Here is a 20,597-nt window from a genome sequence, read left to right on the forward strand (position 1 = left end):
ATATTTTTACTAGATACCTAAAAATTTTTCGGCCGGGCGTTGGTGGCATACACCTTTAATCCCAGCACTCAGGAGGCAGAGGCAGGCGGATCTCTGTGAGTTCGAGGCCAGCTTGGTCTACAGAGCGAGTTCCAGGACAGCCTCCAAAACAATACAGAGAAACCCTGTCTCAAAAAAAATTTTTTTCACACATTGACCGTGCCAGGACATAAAGTAATTTTAGCCAAAGAAAAGTGCAATTAAAATTCAACTTTTTAAACATACTGTTGAACAGAGTGTATCTCAGTGATAGAGTACTTGCCAAGTGTACACTAGGTCAAAGAGAGTTGGTCCCCAGCACCTCAGAATTAATTAAAATAAAATACACCCTTCATGAAATGGAGACAGAAAGCATTTTAATTAAGTTTCTCTAGGACGACACAGAAGAGTACAGTGCGGCTCTGAAAATCCCTTTTGTCTGTGCATGCCCTTCCAAACACCCCTCAGATCTTATAGCATGTAGCAAACTCTTGGGGAAAGGTGCAATATTTACTTCCTTAATTTCAAGGTTGGTGAAGATCTTCGGCAAGACATGTTAGCCTTACAGATGATAAAGATTATGGATAAGATCTGGCTTAAAGAGGGACTGGATCTGAGGATGGTGATATTCAAATGCCTGTCAACTGGCCGCGATCGAGGTAGGTTTATTAGTTGAATCTTGATTTCTTTCTTTTGTCACATGAGCATAGCTTACTCTTGAACTTACTTTGGGTTGTATACTTACAGCTCCTGGTGCCAGCTTACTGGGGTCTTAGTTATTTGTATCTGGTATTATTTGTTGACTGGATTATTTATGATTAAATCCTTTTAAAAACAACTACACGTCGATGGGTGGTGGTGGTGCATGCCTTTGATCCCAGCACTTGGGAGGCAGAGGCAGGTGGATCTCCTATGAGTTCCTGGACAGCCAGGGCTACACGAAGAAACTCTGTCCCAAAAAAACAAAACAAAACAAAAACTACAAAGCATTTAATAGAACTACTACTAGCTAGGTGGTGGTGGCACATGCCTTTAACAGCACTTGGGAGGCAGACAAAGGTTGATCTCAGTGAGTTCAAGACCAATCTGGTCTACAAAGCAAGTTCCAGGACAGACAGAACTGTTAGAGAAACCCTGTCTCAGAAAAACAAAAACAATAAAGAACTACTAAGAAAACAGCTCAGTAGGTAGTCCTAATAAACACTTTGTAGTAATCAGAAGTACAAATTAATTTACCCAATAAGGACTTCACTTAATTAAGCCAATTTTGAGTTCATCTCCTTAAATAAATAGTGATTTTGCTATTTGTGTGTGTTGGGTGGGGTAGGCACACGTGTATGTAGATCAGAGGACAACTTTCAGGAGTCGTTATCTTTTTTTTCTTCTATGGATTCTAGGGATTGAAATCAAGTTGTCAGCCTAGCATGGACACTTTTACTCACTTAGCCACATTGGTACTCAGTTGACAAGTTTTTGAAATAATGACTGATAACAATTCATTCATTATGTGATATATTTTACATGTTCATTAAATGACATCATCATTGTTCTTTTTTGATTTGTTTCTGGTTTGGTTTTTCTAAGATAGGATTTCTCTATGTTGCTCTGTCCTGGAAGTCATTCTGTAGACCAGGCTGGCTTCAAACTCACAAAGAGCCACTTGCCTCTGCCCCCCAGTGCTGGGATTAAAGGCATGTGCCACCACCCAGCATTATTGTTATTTTTAGTTTATGTTATGTATGTGGGTGTTTTGCTAGAATGTATCTATTCGAGTGCCTGGTGCCTGTGAATGCCAGAAGGAGGCATCAGATCTTCTTGCATTGGGTTGTGCCTAGCTACCATGTGAGTGCTGGAATTTGAACCTGGTTCCTCTGGAAGAGAATCCAGTATTCTTAACTGCTGAGTCATTTCTCCAGTCCTTGGATGCTTTTAAAAAATAAGATATTATTTAGGCTGCTCACATTTTCAAACATGACTTGCCAGATTTGGTGTCTGATTTCAAGGATTGAAAGCTAAATGTATTTTAGAGACTTACTCTGTGGACACATTTTCACACAGCTTGATATTTTGTTTGTTAAAGGCATGGTGGAGCTAGTTCCTGCATCAGATACCCTCAGGAAAATCCAAGTGGAATATGGTGTGACAGGATCTTTTAAAGACAAACCACTTGCCGAGTGGCTGAGGAAATACAATCCTTCTGAAGAAGAATATGAAAAGGTGATCAGCATGTTTACTTTGTCAAAATACATTTTGAAACTTAATATTTCTCTTAAGACCTGTTATAGTATTACTATGGCTTAAGGAAGACTCATAATTACTTTGAATGGTAACCTAAGAAGGCTCCAGCTTTGTTTAGTTTCAATTAATGTTTTTAGTAGCTGGTGAAGAATTATGTTTCCATATGGCATTTTTCAGATAAACTTTGCTTTTGTTGTTTGTCTTTCCTCCTCTCTTCCCTGTCCTCTGCTCCTGTTTGAAAAGTCCCCAGTTGGGGCTGGAGAGATGGCTCAGAGGTTAATAGCACTGGCTGCTCTTCCAGAGGTCTTGAGTTCAAGTCCCAGCACCACATGGTGGCTCACAACCATCTATAATGAGATCTGGTACTCTCTTCTGGTGTGCAGGCAGGAACAATGTATACACAATAAATAAAATTTGAAAAAAAAAAAGAGTCCCCAGTTTTGGGATCTGTTTTGGTTTTTGGTTTGTTTGTTTTTCTAGACAAGGTTTCTCTGTAGCTGTGGAGCCTGTCCTGGAACTAGCTCTGTAATCCAGGATAGTCTCAAACTCACAGAGATCCACCTCCCACTGCCTCCCAAGTGCTGGGTCTAAAGTTGTGTGCCACCACCACCTGGCAAGACCCCAGTTTTAATGTCATTTAGATTCCTAATTTAGGTGCTATTAATGTCATTTTTATCCTATCTGTTGACTTGTGAAGGGAAAGCAAGAGAACTTTATGTTTTCTTGGTCTTTTAGAGTGGTTTAGTTAGAGCATTCCCATTGTTTAAATACTTTTTGACAGGGTCTTTCCACATAGCCCCTGACTGTCCTGGAACTCACTATGTAGACCAAGCTACCCTTAAACTCACAAAGTTCTGCTTGCTTCTGCCTCCTTAGTTCTGAGATTAGTACCTACCATGTCTGGCTCCATTTTTAATTTTTTGTAGTCTTGGGAAGCAGTATGGTAGAAGACAATAGTTCTTCATTTTAATATTGACTTGTGATTCCTGATAAGATGTTGTCCCAAGGGGGCTGGAGAAATAACTAAGTGGTTAAATAGTACTATCTACTCTTCCAGAGGACCCAGCACCCACATGGCAGGTCACAACTGTCTGTAACTCCAGTTCCAAGGGATCTGACACTCTCACATCAGTGTACATCAAATAAATTAAAAAAAAAAAAGAAAAAGATGTTGGCCCAAAATGGTTGTTGAATGTAGATGGAGTTTTCCTGTCCTGACTGCCTGCTCCCATATAATGGGTAGCTACTTCCTAAATAACAGACTTGGAGACTTAGTATAAATTATAAATGCTCAGCTGATAGCTCAGCCTTTTTACTAATTAGCTCTTACATTTAAATTAGCCCATTTTCTTTGCTTTGCCTTGGGGTGGTGGTCTGGCTGGGGTCTCCTCTGACTCTACCCTTCTTCCCATCATTCTTGTAGTTTGGCTATCCCGCCTGTAATTCCTGCCTGGCTACCAGCCAGTCAACATTTTATTAAACCAATTCGAGTGACAAATCTTGACACTGTACAAAAAGAATCGTCCGCAGCAGCTAAACAGTGAACACTAAGCACCTTGTTTGCATTTAGCCCTATTGCCTATGTTGAATTCTGGCTTTGCTACCTCTACAATTAAATGATCTTGAGAAACACTGAAGTCTTTCTATATCTGAGTTTCACTTGTCTGTAAAATGGCATTAACCTTAATATCTAAGTTACTGATTTGTGGTTGAGTTTTTAAATACATAGTTGTATAAAGAGAGAGATTGGTGTTAAATATTATATTATCATTTTGCTGTTATCATTATTGGCAATGTTTCTGGAGGACTGTAAAATACCAATAGAACTGTACCACTTAGAAATCCAGTATTTTGTTAGTATTAACATTGTGGTACAAACCTGCAGTTTCAGTCTTACAAGGCTGAGACAGAAGGATTGTGGATTTGATTGGGATACAGATTCTGTCTGAAAAAGAAGAAAACAAACACAATATTTTGAGACTCAATGAGCATGCTTTAAAATACTATGTACATTTTACATGCTATGTATACTTCTGTGTTATGCTGGTAATCCCCAGGAATAACAAGCCTCACTGAAGAAATGTATCTAACTTTGAGACTAGAACCACATTATTGAATGTTATAAGTTGACTTTTCTTGTCTTCTTCTACATGCTAGATAAACAATAGCTTACATATACTTAGCCCCTAAACTGACTGACTTTTAAAATTAGGTTTATTTATATGTATGATGTATGTGTGCCCTTGTGCGCTTTTGGAGGACAGATGATATCAAATCTTCTGTAGCTGGAGTTACAGGCAGTTGGGAGCCACCTGAAGTAGGTGTTGGAATCAGGAAAAACAAACAAACAAACAAACAAAAAAACCCAATTGCTTCTCAGGCCTGAACCATCTCTGCAGCTCACTTTCTTTATATGTGTTCTCTGTACTATTAGAGAGGAAAATTAATTTGGTCTGTTAAAAAGTATGTTTTCCAGCCCTTGTGAGGCAGAGGTAAGCAGATCTCTTGAGTTTTAGACTAGCCTGGTGTACAGGTGAGTTCCAGGACAGCCAGGACTATGCAGAGAAACCTTGTCTCAAAAAATAAAAAAGCAAAACAAAAAAAATTGTATTTTCAATGCTGGGGATTGAACACAGAGTTTTGTGCATGCCGAGCAAGCACAAGATTAATTTTTGTCCCCATGATAACCTCATCTACAAACAGGATGCTTAAAATCTGATCATAAGCTATTCATATTTTGTTTTCTCTGTGAAACTCTGGCTGTCCTGGAACTCTCTGTAGACTAGTCTGGAATTGAACTCAGAGATCCCAAGTGCCTCTGCCTCCCAAGAGCTGGGATTAAAGGTCTGCACCACCATTGCCTGGCTTATATCTTAAGTAGAGACTGGTAGAATCCATACCTAATAAAAGATAGAATCTAGAGAGAATGCAGTAATAGTTACATTTTCAAGGGGTATTTAGCTTTTGAAATATGAAAAGGTTGGCTTTTTTATATTCCCATGGCCCAGTGGGTATGCTGATACTGTTGAGAGGTTTGCAAATTTTTTTTATTTACCTTCAATTTTTTGTTTGTTTTGTTTTTCGAGATAGGGTTTCTCTGTGTAGCTTTGGAGCCTATCCTGGCACTCACTCTGTAGACTAGGCTGGCCTTGAACTCACATAGATCCGTCTGCCTCTGCCTCCCGAGTGCTGGGATTAAAGGCATGTGTAACCAACGCCAGGCCTACCTTTAAGATTTTTTTGTCCTAGGGTTTTTTTGAGACAGGATCACATTCTAACTGGCCTAGAACTCTTAGCAATCCTTCTACCTCTACTTTTTGAGTGCTGGTATTAAGGATGTGAGCTACCATACCCAGCTCTGCAAATACTGTTTTTAAAGTAGTGAATTGGGCCTGATGTGGTAGCTCACGACTTTAATCCCAGCACTTGGGGCAGAGACAGGTGGATCTCTGAGTTTGAGAACAGCCTAGGCTACAGAGAGAGTTCCTGGACAGCCAGGGCTACACAGAGAGACCCTGTGCCCACCCCCCCAAAAAGTAATGCCAATCCTGCCTCCTTTAAGACATTTTTCTCTCTAACATAATTTTATGTCTTTATTGCAGGCTTCTGAGAACTTTATCTATTCTTGTGCTGGGTGCTGTGTAGCCACCTATGTTTTAGGCATTTGTGATCGACACAATGACAATATAATGCTTCGAAGCACAGGACACATGTTCCACATTGATTTTGGAAAGTTTTTGGGCCATGCACAAATGTTCGGTAGCTTCAAAAGGTACTAATGTTGTTATTACTGTCGCTGAAGGGACATGTGCCAGGGCTTGTCCTCCTGCTGTGCTTTGTTTGCCTTGTGGCTCTTTTTGAACATAACTGGGAATAGAAAAGGCCCTAAGAGATGACCTTACCACATAATACACAAAACCAGTATGCATTACTTTGTTGAAGTAAATGGATGTTTGTTTAATCTAGTTTCTAGTGTCTGCTAGAAGTGGTTCCATTTGTATAATGGTAATGAGTATAAATTTTCCTCTGCATATTTTTTATGACCACTGTTGAATTTCTCTTTGGGCATATAGATTCATGAGTAATCACATTTGTGAAAATTTCATACTTAAGTTCTGTCCCAGTGCTGAAGTTGCTATGTAATATTTTCCTCAAAATGTTAACACTCAAGGATTAGGGAAAGACAAAACTGTCTGATGCTGTTTCCTACTTGAAAATATTGTAGCCCACGTGGTTTATTTAATATCTTTTAACAGCAATGGCAGCATGTATTCTGAGTATGTTCTGTAAATATGTTCTGTGTGTACTTTCAACAGAGATCGAGCTCCTTTTGTGCTTACATCTGACATGGCATACGTCATTAATGGGGGTGAAAGGCCCACCATTCGCTTCCAGTTGTTTGTAGACCTCTGCTGTCAAGCCTACAATTTGATAAGAAAGCAAACAAACCTCTTTCTTAACCTTCTCTCACTGGTAACTGTTCTTTACTGACATTGAATTGTGTATTAGAACCTTTATGTTTTGATAATTTAGAAAGGATGCTTTATGCTTTTGAAATAAAATAGTCACAGTTGTCAAAATTTTAGTGCAATATTTTTAGATTACTGCTATAAGTACTCACTGTCTGATTCTACTGATTAAAAACTAAAAAAAGTCAGGAGAGTGGTGACCCCAGAATGGAAAGTAGTAGTATAACTGGAGCTTGAAAGGGGCATTGGCTGCTAGTGAGTGAGTGTGCATTTGTGTCTCTAGATCTAGTATATTCAGGGGGCAAACATTCCCTTAAGTTGTATACTCAGGATTTCTGCACTTCCTAGGATAAGAAGCACATCTAAGTTAAAAGAATAAAAAAGTGCTGTAATTATTATGACTGGAATTGTTATAGTAAACAGGCCTGGGAGGGAGATCTGGATTCTGTGTTTCATTACATAAATGGGCTTTACTTCCAGCAAGTTATATGACTCCATTAACTTTACTTTTCTCATTTGTAAGAGTCACTTAGTTACCCAAGACATTAACAGACTGAAGTATATGATAATTTTTGTTCCTTTAATTCTAAGTACTGTCCAAGAGAAAACTTTAACTTTTTTTTTTCCTTCTACAGATGATTCCTTCAGGGTTGCCAGAACTTACAAGTATTCAAGATTTGAGATATGTTAGAGATGCACTTCAACCCCAAACTACAGATGCTGAGGCTACCATTTTCTTCACTAGGTATGACTTGTATGTGTCAAAATACAAAGGGCTAGGGATGTAGCTCAGAGGTAGAGTGCTTATTCTCTCTGTAAGATCCTGGGAGTTTATTCACCAGTACTGAAGGAAAAAAGGTTACTAAAAGTTGAGCAGTGCTTAGAAAAATGTTTATTCCTTTCAAAGTATAATCTCAATGTTATTTATTATATAATTTCCATTGGATGGATCCTTCTTATAAATATATTTCTTTTTTTTTTTCTTTCTTTCTTTTTTTTTTTTTGGTTTTACGAGACAGGGTTTCTCTGTTTTGGAGGCTGTCGGTCCAGCCTGGCCTTGAACTCACAGAGATCCGCCTGCCTCTGCCTCCCGAGTGCTGGGATTAAAGGCGTGCGCCACCACCGCCCGGCATAAATATATTTCTAAGAAACATGTATTCCATGGCAATGATATGTGCTTCCCCCCACACCCGGTGGGGGAGTATTCAAGACAGTGTTTCTCTGTGTAACAGCTCTGGCTGTCCTGGAACTCACTTTGTAGATCAGGCTGAGCTCGAACTCATAGGGATCCACCTGCCTCTGCCTCCCAAGTACTGGGATTAAAGGCATGTGCCACCACTGCCTGGCGACAATGTGCTTTTTAAGGTTTCTTTCTGAAATGATTTTTTTTTTCAAGATTCTACCATAATAGCTTCTATGGCTACCACAACACAGCAGCAGGCTGATAAAGTAGGGCTATAAACTATTACTTTATGACAGTATTTGAAGTGCATACTGGTGAACAGCTAATGTTTGAATGCCATTGTTGTTTTCAATAAAAACATCTTCTTGGCAAACTTGTTCTAAAGACCCAGTGATCATGTTCACTGACTTCTGCAGTCATGTCTTCTTGGCAGGGAAGAATTAGTTCATACTCATGTGTTCTTTTTTTCTCCTGCCTTCTTCCTCTCAGTAGAGAGGAGGAATAGAGCCCTGATCTAATCTTTCCTAGAGTCAACAGTTTAGCTGAAATGAAGGAAACTGACTTCATATGCTTCACAACTTAACCTAGCAATTGGGTGTTCATAGTTTTTATTGTGGTGGTTGTTCCCCTCCATTAGTGCTTGGCACCAAACCCAAAGCTGTGTGCACTTGCAATCATTTTACTACTGAGCAAAATCCTCAATCTTCTGTAGGTTTTGTTTTAGTCGGTGTTTCTCCCATGCCAAACAGTTGCTGAACCCCTGAACTACATCTTAGCCCTTCAGTATGTTTCTGCGTCTTGTTGCTCCTTGGTGATCTAAATGTCTTATTATCCAGGCCTGCCTTACAAGTGCTTTTGCAAACTCCATCCATTCAAAACTTCCTTTTATTATTAAGTGTGATCATGTTTATCTGAGAGTCTTGCTAGAATTTTTTTAATGTAGATTAAAATAACAGCCATCTTTTTAGTAATGCAGTAATCATTTTCTAGTTCTAATAGCTCTTTGGTCTTGAACCCCATATGTTCAAGAAATCCAAACATTATTTCTTCATTGCACTGAGTTGTTGTTGTTGTTGTTGTTGGAGTGAGATGCATTTTAACAGTTTTTCTTTAGCCCAAAGAAAAAGAGAGTCCTTGGCAGGGCAGAGTGAAAAACCTACTTGCCGGGTGTTGGTGGCATATACCTTTAATCCCAGCACTCGGGAGGCAGAGGCAGTTGGATCTCTGTGAGTTCGAGGCCAGCCTGGTCTACAAAGCGAGTTCCAGGACAGCTTCCAAGACAATACAGAGAAACCCTGTCTCGAAAAACCAAAAACAAAAAAAAACAAAAAAACTACTTAATACTGTACCTTTTAAAAACATTTTTATCATTTCTTGTGTGTGTGGTGTATACTTCGTGCTTGTGTGGAGAGAAGAGGATAATAATGTGTGGGAGTTGGTTCTCTCCTATGATGTGGGTCCTGGGGATTAGCCTTGGGTCATCATGCTTGGTGGCAAATACCCTAACCTGATGAACCTCCCCCAGAGCCTACCCATACTGACCATTTTAAGAGGAATTTCTTGTTTTATTAGCTTTAATTTAGCATGTGTCTCCACGAAAACTTACTATTAACAAGTGTTTCTTGTTTTCTAGGCTGATTGAGTCAAGTTTGGGAAGCATTGCCACCAAGTTCAACTTCTTCATTCATAACCTTGCTCAGCTACGTTTTTCTGGTCTTCCTTCTAATGATGAACCCATACTTTCATTTTCACCAAAAACATACTCCTTTAGACAAGATGGTCGGATCAAGGAAGCCTCTGTTTTCACATATCATAAGAAATACAACCCAGATAAACACTATGTAAGTTTGTTCAATATGTGTAGATAAATCATCTGTAAGGTTTTTGTTATCATTCATACATTTTTTTCACTGACTGCTAAAGTTCTAAGCATTAATTCTGTTTGTGCTTGTTGCTTCCATTGATGGTCCAAAAATAAGTAAATATACTTAAAGAATTCTTTTAATTTGATTCTTTTTGTGTATTGTTAAATTTGCTTAAAAATCACAAGGGTCAAAAATACATTCCTTTTTTTAGTGTTAAAGTATTTTCTTATTTTTCCATCTTTTCTTAGTTTCAAAGGTAAATCTTACATGCTGAAACAGATTTAACCAATACAATTCAGAAAGTCTTAAAAGTTCCATTTGGGCATGGTGATGCACGCTTTAATCCCAGCACTCAGGAGACAAAAGGCAAGGACGTCTTTGTGACTGAAGCCAGCCTGATCTATTTACCTAGTTCCAGGACAGGCAGTGCTGCTTAGGGAGACTTCGTCTCATAAACCAAACAGCCAACCAACCAACCAAAGAAGTCTTAAGCTCTCATTCTATTTTCAGTACAGTATTTTCCTATTTGTTTGTGTCACTAGGAATCAAACCCAGGGCTTTAACGATTACATATCATTCATTAAACATACACATAAAGGTTTTTTTTGTTTGTTTGCTTTTCTGTGTCTTGGGTCTTACTATGTAGCCCTGGTTGCCATGGAACTTTGTGTAGACCAGGCTAGCCTCAAACTCAGAAAGCCATGTTTGTCTGACTTGCAAGTGCTGGGATTAAAGGCATTTGCCACCATGCCATGCCAAACCATAATTTTAAACAAATACAGGATTTGTATTATTTTTTTCCACACTCTTCATGGCTATTATTATTCACCCTTGTGCTATTTAGTTTTTTGTTTTTCCTCCTCTTTTTTCTTTTTTTTTGGGGGGGGTTGTTTTTTTGTTTTTTTGGTTTTTTTTTTTTTGGTTTTATGAGACAGGGTTTCTCTGTTTTGGAGGCTGTCGGTCCAGCCTGGCCTCGAACTCACAGAGATCCGCCTGCCTCTGCCTCCCGAGTGCTGGGATTAAAGGCGTGCGCCACCAACGCCCGGCGCTTCTCTTTTTTCAATGCTGGCAGTCAATCCCAGGGTCTCAGGCATGATAGCTGTATGCTGTACCACTGAGCTACACCTCTATCCTCCATGCTAATATTTTTTTAGATAATGTTTTTCTTTTAATCTATGATGAATAGATTTTTAATCATTTTGAGGTTATATTGCCATTGGTTTATAATGGCACTGCAACGTGTACTAAGTTTATACACACACATATGCCCCTGGTTTTCTATGGATATATCTGATTTTTCTTACAATAGTTGAAATATACAGTAAAACGTGTTCCTTTAACTCCTACTCCATTAACTGTTTTTTTGCCTTTTTTATATCTACTTTCTTAAATCTTAAATAACCCTTTTTCTTTTTTGTTGGAAATGTACTAAGTGTATATGTTCAAGAAGTATATAAACATGAAAATAAATGTGTTGACTTTCAAGTTTTTGTTTTGTTTTGTTTTATTGGTTTTTTGTTTTGTTTTGAGAGAGAGGGTTTCTCTGTGTAGTGATGGGGAAGTCCTGTGTATATGTCAATAAAGCACTGTTGGCCAATAAGGAAGCAAGATAGGTGGGACTAGGAGTCGAGGAGTAGTCTGGGAAGGAGAAACACAGGGAGTCGAGATGTAACCACCATATGAGTAAGAAGCCCAGACCCTTTTCTCTGGTAAGAAAAATACTTAGATTGGCAGTTATAGGTTAAATACTTAAGTCAGAGCTAGCCAGTAAGAAACAAGCAAGGCCAACAGCTTCATAATTAATACAGCGGCTCACTTGTTGTTTGGGGACTATAATGCGGCAGAGTCTAGGGGACTGGTGGGGAAAAACCAAGCGGCTTGCGAGGAAAAGGCATCACTCAACAAATGGTACCAGAAGTGGGGATAAGAAAAAGGCTTTTCTCTACAGTATAGCTTTGGAGACTGTTCTGGAACTCGCTTTGTACACCAGGCTGGCCTTGAACTACAGAGATGCATCTCCACCACCCGGCCACTTTCAAGTTTTTATTTGAATCTTCCAGTAGCTAAGTTCAGTCTCAGGATGCAGTTGTGTGTGCTTATAAATACAATGAATTCTTATTTTATAATGTAATGTGCCAATCATTGATTTCTTTTCAGATTTATGTAGTCCGAATTTTGAGAGAAGGACACCTTGAACCATCATTTGTATTCCGGACATTTGATGAGTTTCAGGAACTTCACAATAAGCTCAGCATTATTTTTCCACTTTGGAAGTTACCTGGGTATGTTCCTATCCTCACAAAAAAAAAAAAAATTCAGTCTTATTTTCCTATGTAGAAATTATTTACTTTTACATGTGGGTGGAAAACTTTGGTTAACATTCAATTACAGTTATGATAAGTACCTCATACAGTACTGAAAGTAAATAAGGAGCTTGAATTTTGTGTTGAATGAACATGTGACTAAAATCATAAAACTAGGCCTGCCTGGTGGCACATGTACATGGGAGGCAGAGGCAAAAGGACACTGCAAGTTTCAGGTAAGCCTTGTTTCAGAGGGCTACTTTAAATATGTAACTTAAGTATCTATTGTCTTAAAAACCAAAACAACAAACAAGGTGTGAGCTTTCAAGACTCCAGTTTTGTCGCCTTGATTGTATACACACAGCACAATTTCAACTAAGTTAATGGAATCTTGTTTTTAAAAAGTCACATGCTACAGCTGCAGAAATCATCCATTGAGCCATACTGATCTCCTGTGATACATAATAAACCTGAGGCCAGATGTTACCACTCAGCTGATAAAGGCTCTTTCTTCCAAACCTGACAACTCTGACCTCAACATGTGCCATGGCATAACACTGACCCCTCACCAAGTACCACTGAAATGCTTAGATGTAGTCATCTTTTTTTCTTTCTTGCCCTGGCTGTCCTGGAACTCACTCTGTAGACCAGGCTGGCCTCTGCCTTCCAAGTGCTAGAAGTAAGGGCTTGCTCCACCACTTCCTGTCACATGTAATAATCTTAATGCTTAGCTTTTTTTTTAAGATAATTTTTTATTTTAAATTGTGTATGTGTGTTTGCTGTGTTGGTGCCTGCAGAGGTGTCGACCCCCATAGAGCTGGAGTTACAGTGGCCATTGTGAGCTGACCAATATGGGTGCTGGGACCTGAACTCAAGTTCTCTGCAAGAGCAGTACATGCTCTTAACTGCTGAGCCATCTCTTGCTCCTAGTGCTTAGCTTTTTTTTTTTTTAAGTTTTTTTATTTGAAAAAGTTTTTGTTTTTTTATTAGTGCTTAGCTTTTTATCTTACTTGTTTTGTAAATCATCAGATTTACTGTAGCTTAAAGATCAGTAGCTTTCCTTTGCCATATTCTTCTTAAATACAAGATTTCAAAAACATTAATTCAAAATAGCTTATCAAGGTATGTTACTGCTAGGTGTGGATCTCTTTGAGCTCAAGGCCAGCCAGGGATATATAGTGAGACCTTATCTCAAACAATATATAAAGTTTGTTACTATGTGTACTCTCTTTTTTTTTACCACCACCAAAATAAGAATTAAGATATGGTTTTGTACCTGATTTGTGGCCTGTGTCATTGTGTGTATTTTATTTTGTGATTATTGGGTAATGATTCTTTCAGAGATAAGATCTGGTAAATATTTGTGAATGATTAAAGTTGAAACCAAGTAACAGAAAATTAGTAACATACAGGAAACTATTAAGACATGCATCTTTTTCTTTCCTTTTTTTTTTCCTCTCCTAGGAAAGGAATTGTTGAGATAGAATCTCACATAGTCAAGGTGTGCCTAGAATTTGCTATATAACTGAGACTGGCCTTCAACTTCTGATCTGCCTGTCTCTACTTCCCAAGTGGTACTGGAATTCCAGGCATGTGTTACCATGCCCAACTAACACATGCATCCTGATGCCAAGACTTACTCATATAAAGAAAATGACTCATTGAAAGTAATTTATTCCCAGTGTTTTGAATCACACAGGCAACAATACAGTAGATTAAGACCCCACTTTTGTATCTTAAGTATATTACACAGTATATTTCTAAGTAAATATTGTGCATGATACTCTACAGATTCTGATGAAATAATTTAAATCCCTTTTTTTGTTTTGTTTTTCTTTTGTAGCTTTCCTAATAGGATGGTTCTAGGAAGAACACACATAAAAGATGTAGCAGCCAAAAGGAAAATTGAATTAAACAGTTATTTACAGAGTTTGATGAATTCATCAACTGATGTAGCAGAGGTGACCTTCCAGTATAAGTTTAATAACATATTCTGCCTTTGTGTAATTAATATTTAACTAATGAACCTTTTTTCTCTTCAATCACAGTGTGATCTTGTTTGTACTTTTTTCCATCCCCTACTTCGTGATGAGAAAGCTGAAGGAATAGCTAGGTCTGCAGGTGAGATTATACTTTTCCCTTCTGGTGGATAGTTCATTACTTTTGTGACAGAGTTGAGGTGGATGTGTGTAGGGGCACATGCATGTATGTGGGGCACTTGCAGGTGTCTATTTTAGATTTTTTAAGATTTATTTTATGTGCATGAGTATTTTGCCTGAGTGTGTGTGTGTGTGTGTGTGTGTGTGTGTATCATGTGCAAGCCTGCAGAGATCAGAGGAGGGGGATGTTGGATTCCCTGGAACTAGAGTTATGAATGGTTGTAAACCACTCTGGTTACTGGGAGTATAACTCAGGTTCTTTGTAAGAGCAATAAATTTCTCTGTTTCTCTCCCCACCCCACCCCCAAACAGGTTAGTCTTCCTAAGACAGTCTATTTCTAGAAAAACTTAGCATTCCTAATAATTAGCTTGTGATTTCAAAAAAAAAAAAAGTACAAATTAGTGGAATATGAGGTTTACTTTTCCTGTCCACTTCCCCATACCCCACCCTCATGCAGCAGTTCTTTTGTTGAAGTGTGAACCATCACAGGCACATTGAGATAAAGAAGAAAGTATTTCTGTTTTCAGGTTCAGGTTCCTTCAGCCCTACTCTGGGCCAAATAGGAGGAGCAGTGAAGTTATCTGTGTCTTACCGAAATGGCACCCTCTTCATCATGGTGATGCACATCAAAGATCTCGTGAGTAGCTACAAATGATGACTACAGAACAAATCTGTACCTTGGTAGGAAGCATTACTGTTAAGAGACTGTTTTTCTTTATAGGTTACTGAAGATGGGACTGACCCAAATCCATACGTCAAAACATACCTGCTTCCAGATACCCACAAAACGTCAAAACGTAAAACCAAAATTTCACGTAAAACTAGGAACCCAACATTCAATGAAATGGTAAGGTAAACTTTATTTCTCAAAATTTCCTAGAGTTTTGTTTTGAGATTTCAATGTTTTTTTAAAGATTATTTATGTGTATTTATTGTTTTTGTATATATGTAAGTGCATTGGGTGTGTGCCTTGTACCCACAGTGGCCAGAAGAGAGTGCTGGTTTCTCTGGAACTGGAGTTACAGGAAGTTATGAGCTGCCACATAGGTGCTGGAATTGAACTCAGGTCCACTGCAAGAGCGTCCAATGCTTTTAACTGCTGAGCCATCTTTCTAGCCTTTCCCTTAATGTTTTATTCTCTTTGGAGGCTGTCCTGGAACTCACTTTGTAAACCAGGCTGGCCTCAAACTCCAGAGATCCGCCTGCCTTTGCCTCCCGGGTACTGGGATTAAAGGCATACGCCACCAACACCCGGTCATGTTTCATTCTCTTAGAAACCCTCTTACCAAAACAAAGTGTCAGCTGAACAGTAGAGTGTAACTGTGACTGAGATACTCAAGGCCCACTAGCCCATCAGTAACCAGTTAAAACCTACTAAAGTTTCCTCACCTTGCTCCTTAGTTCAACTATTTTTTTGGGGGGGGTAGACACATTATTTAATTCTTACAAAAAAATGACTGGGTTCAGATGGGAAGACAACTTGAATTATTTCTTTGGCTTTTGTTTTTGAGACATAGTGTCACTGTGTAGCTCTGTCCTGGAATTCACTATGTAGACCAGAGTGGCCTTGAACTCACAGAGATCCACCTACCTCTCCCTCCTGGGTACTGGGATTAAAGGCGTGCACCATCACACACCCAGCTGAACAACTTGAATTTTTATCAAGATTATAAATTTATCAAGACCTGTAGTAAAACCAGGCATAGGGCTAGGAAAATGGCTTAGCATATAGGAACACTTGTTCTTTCAAAGGCCTAGAATTCAGTTCCCAGCATCTATATCAGGGGGCTTACAACTGCCTATTAACTCCAGTTTCAGAGAATCTTAACACCATCTTAGATACCCACACATGTATGACATGTACATGAATTTGTTTGTTTGTTTTTCAAGACAGGGTTTCTCTGCAGCTTTGGAGGCTGTCCTGGAACTCACTCTGTAGACCAGGCTGGCCTCGAACTCACAGAGATCCACTTGCCTCTGCCTCCCGAGTGCTGGGATTAAAGGCGTGCGCCACTACTACTATTACTACCACCACCACCACCACCTAGCTGAATTTTTTAAGTAATGAATAAATTTTAAAGAGAAAAAAGCTAGGTGGGCTGGTACATTTCTGTACTTGTAGCTCTTGAAGAGTCTAAGCAGGAAGATCATAATGTAGACTCACGGTCAGCCTGTATTACATAGCAAATTTGAGGTCAGCTGGGCTATCTAGATACAGAGATTGTGTCTCAAATACATACTCACACAGAGACCCTCTAGAGGGTCATTCACTCTTTAAAAACACATGCAAGCTAGGCGTTGGTGGCACACGCCTTTAATCCCAGCACTTGGGAGGCAGAGGCAGGCAGATCTCTGTGAGTTCGAGGCCAGCCTGGTCTACAGAGCGAGTGCCAGGACAGCCTCCAAAACAATACAGAGAAACCCTGTCTCGAAAAACCAACCAAACAAATAACAACAACCAACAACAAAAAAAAAAACACATGCAAACACATGCAGTGCTTACCAAAGAATACTTGATGTTAGTCTTGTTAAACAGCAGTGGGTTTTTAGTGAATTCTCCACTAGTTGATGCTTTACTGTGGATAAAGAGATACAAGTAAGTGTTCTGTGGTTGTTTTAGTCAAAAAGTGAGAAGGTCTAAATTAAAGAAATATTTCTCACAACTTGCTGTGAAGCTTTGTGGGAAAATAAAAATTTTAAGTGTTGTGATGAGCATTTAAAATAGCAGAAGCTTTGAGCACTGCAGATCTGCTGCAAACTGCACTTTCAATGTGGGTTTGTATCTCCTCGTGAATAAAAAGTTACCACTTCCTGGTATATGGCATTTAATAGAACGGAAGAAAACAATGAAATTTTAATCTGTTTTTACAAAATAATTTTAAAATTGTATTTTCCAACTTGCTTTCCTTTCATCCTCTTTTTTTCTCCAGCTATTAGATCATCTTAAGGTAATCACCAGGTAATCTCTTTTCCCATTCCCATCATTTCCATCTCACAGAAACCATGACTGAAGATTGGGGGTGTTTTGTTTGTTTTGATTTGATTTTTGACTATGATTGGTCCTGCTTTATATAATCTCTTTATAGACACTGATAGGAATTATAGTTCAATCCAATATTCAAGAAGTTAAAAACATGCTTCTGATACATTGAGGCAAGCCCTGCTTCTATAGTCAATGCCATTCATTGTATCACTCTGATACCTTCATATTTTACTGAAAATATTCCAAGAAACCAAACCTTATCTTTTTCCCCCCTCTAGCTTGTGTATAGTGGATACAGCAAGGAAACCTTGAGGCAGAGAGAACTTCAGCTGAGTGTACTCAGTGCAGAATCTCTGCGGGAGAATTTCTTCTTGGGTGGAATAACCCTGCCACTGAAAGATTTCAACTTGAGCAAAGAGACAGTTAAGTGGTATCAGCTAACTGCAGCAACATACCTGTAAACCATGTAATTCGGAGCTTTGGAAGAAGCAAAGAGTTATAAACGTATGCATATATGTACACACACAAACACACACACACACTTGGGAACTTTGTATATCTTTTATACTTTGGTGGAAATTATGAACTTAAATATACTTGGAGTGTTTCAACATATATGTTGGACCAACTGTCACATAACTAACTTTTACAGATTTTGGGAAGCCATTGCTGTTTCAAAGTCATTCTGTTAAATGCTACCAATCCCAGACTTAATATATGGTGTATAGTAAGACCTGGAAAAGACTTTGAGATAATACTGTGTCATTTCAGCCACCTTGTCTGCATTCTTCCTATACAGACACAGCAAATTGGTTTTCCTGTTATGCACCTCACAGCCTTTACCACTGTGTATGCTCACAGACACCAAAGGAAAGATGCAGCTGCTACTCAACAGGCTGAAGAGCAAAGCACAAATAGTAGACAGAATGCTAACAACTACTAAGTAGTTTACAGAAGTAGAGGGAAAAATACTATTTTTATTCATTGTTAAAGCCTTTTCAGAGTAAGTGCCAATCTCTGGAGTTGTAAATAATGGTTGGTGCCTTAACTTTATATGCTTCATTGGCACTTCATTTCTGATTAAAGATTAACTAGTTTTCATTCATTTTCACCTTAATGAGGACAAAATATTGGTACATTCACTATAAAGATTTCCCCACAAAAATACTATTTTTCTCTACTTCTGATTGTGACTTAGTTATTTTAACTATTAAGCTATTTGATTTAATGTTTGTTGCCCAGTAGTTGAATGAGATTCACTGATATAGGTGTATTCTAAATTCTATCATTCCACTATAATCCTGCATTTATGTGCAGGGGTGTGAACTTCCATGTATTTATACAGTACTCTCTCATTAAACAAATGGAAATTGTTAGCCTTGTGCCCGTTTTTGTTTGGTAAAAGACCCAGGATAAGGATTATAGGCTCCAGACTGAATTTTAATATAAACATTTATGGAAGGTGTTGTGTAAACTGTCTTGTATTTGTAAACATTGTACATTCACATGAAAGAATTATTTTCGGTAATACAAGGAAATTCAGAACCACATGAGAGAAATTTGAAGTTATTATGGAGTAACCATTAAGAATAAGATTCATTTTTATTTGTTTCTCATTTCAGATATAACTGTCTTGTTTTAGTAAACATGTAAATATAATAAATTTCACGGTTAAAAGTTCAAATATTTTTAGAATGGTAATAGAGATGTAGCAAGTCTGGTAACCATGAGAAAACTGACAAACTACTTAATGAAGGGGGTACCAAGACAGGACAATCTGATTCAGTTTGCTAGAATAAATTTTTTATGAAGTGTACAAAGTGATTAGCAGAAATGATGATGCTTACAGAGCTAAATGAAGAAATCAAGGGTGTTATCATTGGAACATATTTTTAAAGAAATTAAAACTTGAAATTTTTGGTGCCTAACACTATGGTCCATTTGTAGGGAAATTATTGAGTATAGTATATGAATTTTTATATTAAAATATGTTGTCTACTTGATAAATTAATTAAAATAAAGATCATCATTGTTTGCTTTTTCCACAATTAACATTTCCTTAAGTTGTTTTGCAGATGTAAGTAGCACTAGATTTTTTTTCTTTTGAGGGAGACTTAATTCCATTCCATAAGTTACCAATCTACTTTTTTAAAAAAGATGCTATTTGTAAAAGGTTGTCATTGATTGGTCTCAGTGTGGACTTTTTTGTGATGTTATAGCATACCTTAGCACAAATAATAGAACTAGAGAAAGTAATGTCACTTCTCAGTGACAAGAAATCTGATTCATATCTAAAAGTATATATTGTGATTAATACTGTATAGTTAAGAATTCAGAGCAAAAGGTAATATTTTCTCTTAATTTAACTCAATCTGTGCCTCCTTTGGTCATTAAAGCACATATATTTTAATATAAGTTATTTCTTTGTAAAATGCTAATCTTCAGCCCATACCAAAAAATAGCAATAGGGAAAAGAGAGTAGCTTCTTTGCACTACCATTGCAGTCAATTATAAATCAGCTCGTTTTCTAAAAACCTCTTAACACTTACCTTAAAATAAATCTGAAAAACAAAACTCTAAACTGGCCAAGACACTAATTTTTATGTATAATCACATTTGTAACTACCTTTGTCAGGTAAAAATAATTCTGCTATATACAAGTCCTGTGCCAGAATTCTTTGTTCTTGATAGTGCTCCAGAATTAGAAGATGACGGTCCCTGTTTACACCGAGGGACCCACTGAAAACTGCTGGCACCAATGCTTTTTATTACTGTGTTCATGTGTTCATGTGAGTTGAGTTGTTAAAGCATGTATATCTTTTTTACTTTTTTTTTCAAATTAAATTTGTATAAAAGTTCAAAAATCTTGCCTTAAATTGTTTCTTTCTAGGATTCATGAATTGTGGCATTTAAAAAAATTCACTTTGATAACTCAGATTTAAGAAGAAACACTGAAGCCCTGCTTTATAATACACATTTACTTACATGCTGTTTACTAGCAGTGCAAATGTGGATGTGCTTACTGGTGTCATCTGTTAAGAACCAAATGCTTTAATTATTATATCAGCATAGTGAGTGAGATGTATAATATTTTTATTAATACTTGGAATATATTCAGTGGAATGAATGTGACTTTATAACTATACCACAATTATATTAAAATTTTTCTGAAATAAAGGAACTCAGTTGTCATTTCTTTCCTTGTTTTAATATTTTGGTTTCAAAGAACTATGTTCTTTGCATTCACCCAGAAAAGTTTAGTGACCTTGAATTTCAGATCTGGTCTGTCAGACTTCCCTAAAATGTGTAAGAGAATTTGAATTGATATGTGAGTGTGATTGTTTGAAGGTCTGGATATTGTTTTGCGACAGCCCGTTA

General features: G+C 37.8%; 1 protein-coding gene across 4 annotated transcripts in view; it reads left to right on the top strand.

The window, feature by feature from the left end:
• Nucleotides 1-20,396, top strand: part of Pik3c2a (phosphatidylinositol-4-phosphate 3-kinase catalytic subunit type 2 alpha) — a 108,239-nt gene extending 87,843 nt beyond the window's left edge. For 2 of the 4 annotated variants that reach the window (XM_040755886.1, XM_040755880.1), the window contains 13 exons: nt 548-677; nt 2,099-2,235; nt 5,859-6,028; nt 6,573-6,729; nt 7,361-7,470; nt 9,542-9,749; nt 11,931-12,055; nt 13,920-14,037; nt 14,125-14,197; nt 14,764-14,873; nt 14,958-15,083; nt 17,498-17,641; nt 18,019-20,396. In XM_040755886.1, coding sequence (XP_040611820.1) covers nt 548-677; nt 2,099-2,235; nt 5,859-6,028; nt 6,573-6,729; nt 7,361-7,470; nt 9,542-9,749; nt 11,931-12,055; nt 13,920-14,037; nt 14,125-14,197; nt 14,764-14,873; nt 14,958-15,083; nt 17,498-17,641; nt 18,019-18,162 — 1,752 coding nt within the window. In that variant the 3' untranslated portion in view covers nt 18,163-20,396. Of the gene's footprint in view, nt 1-547; nt 678-2,098; nt 2,236-5,858; nt 6,029-6,572; nt 6,730-7,360; nt 7,471-9,541; nt 9,750-11,930; nt 12,056-13,919; nt 14,038-14,124; nt 14,198-14,763; nt 14,874-14,957; nt 15,084-17,166; nt 17,196-17,497; nt 17,835-18,018 lie in introns of those variants that run through there. The other 2 variants (XM_040755891.1, XM_040755888.1) reach the window with 2 other exon arrangements.
• Nucleotides 20,397-20,597: the final 201 nt, after the last annotated feature.

The sequence above is a fragment of the Mesocricetus auratus genome, unplaced genomic scaffold (genome assembly GCF_017639785.1).
Source record: "Mesocricetus auratus isolate SY011 unplaced genomic scaffold, BCM_Maur_2.0 Super-Scaffold_4256, whole genome shotgun sequence".
Classification (NCBI taxonomy): Eukaryota; Metazoa; Chordata; class Mammalia; order Rodentia; family Cricetidae; genus Mesocricetus; species Mesocricetus auratus.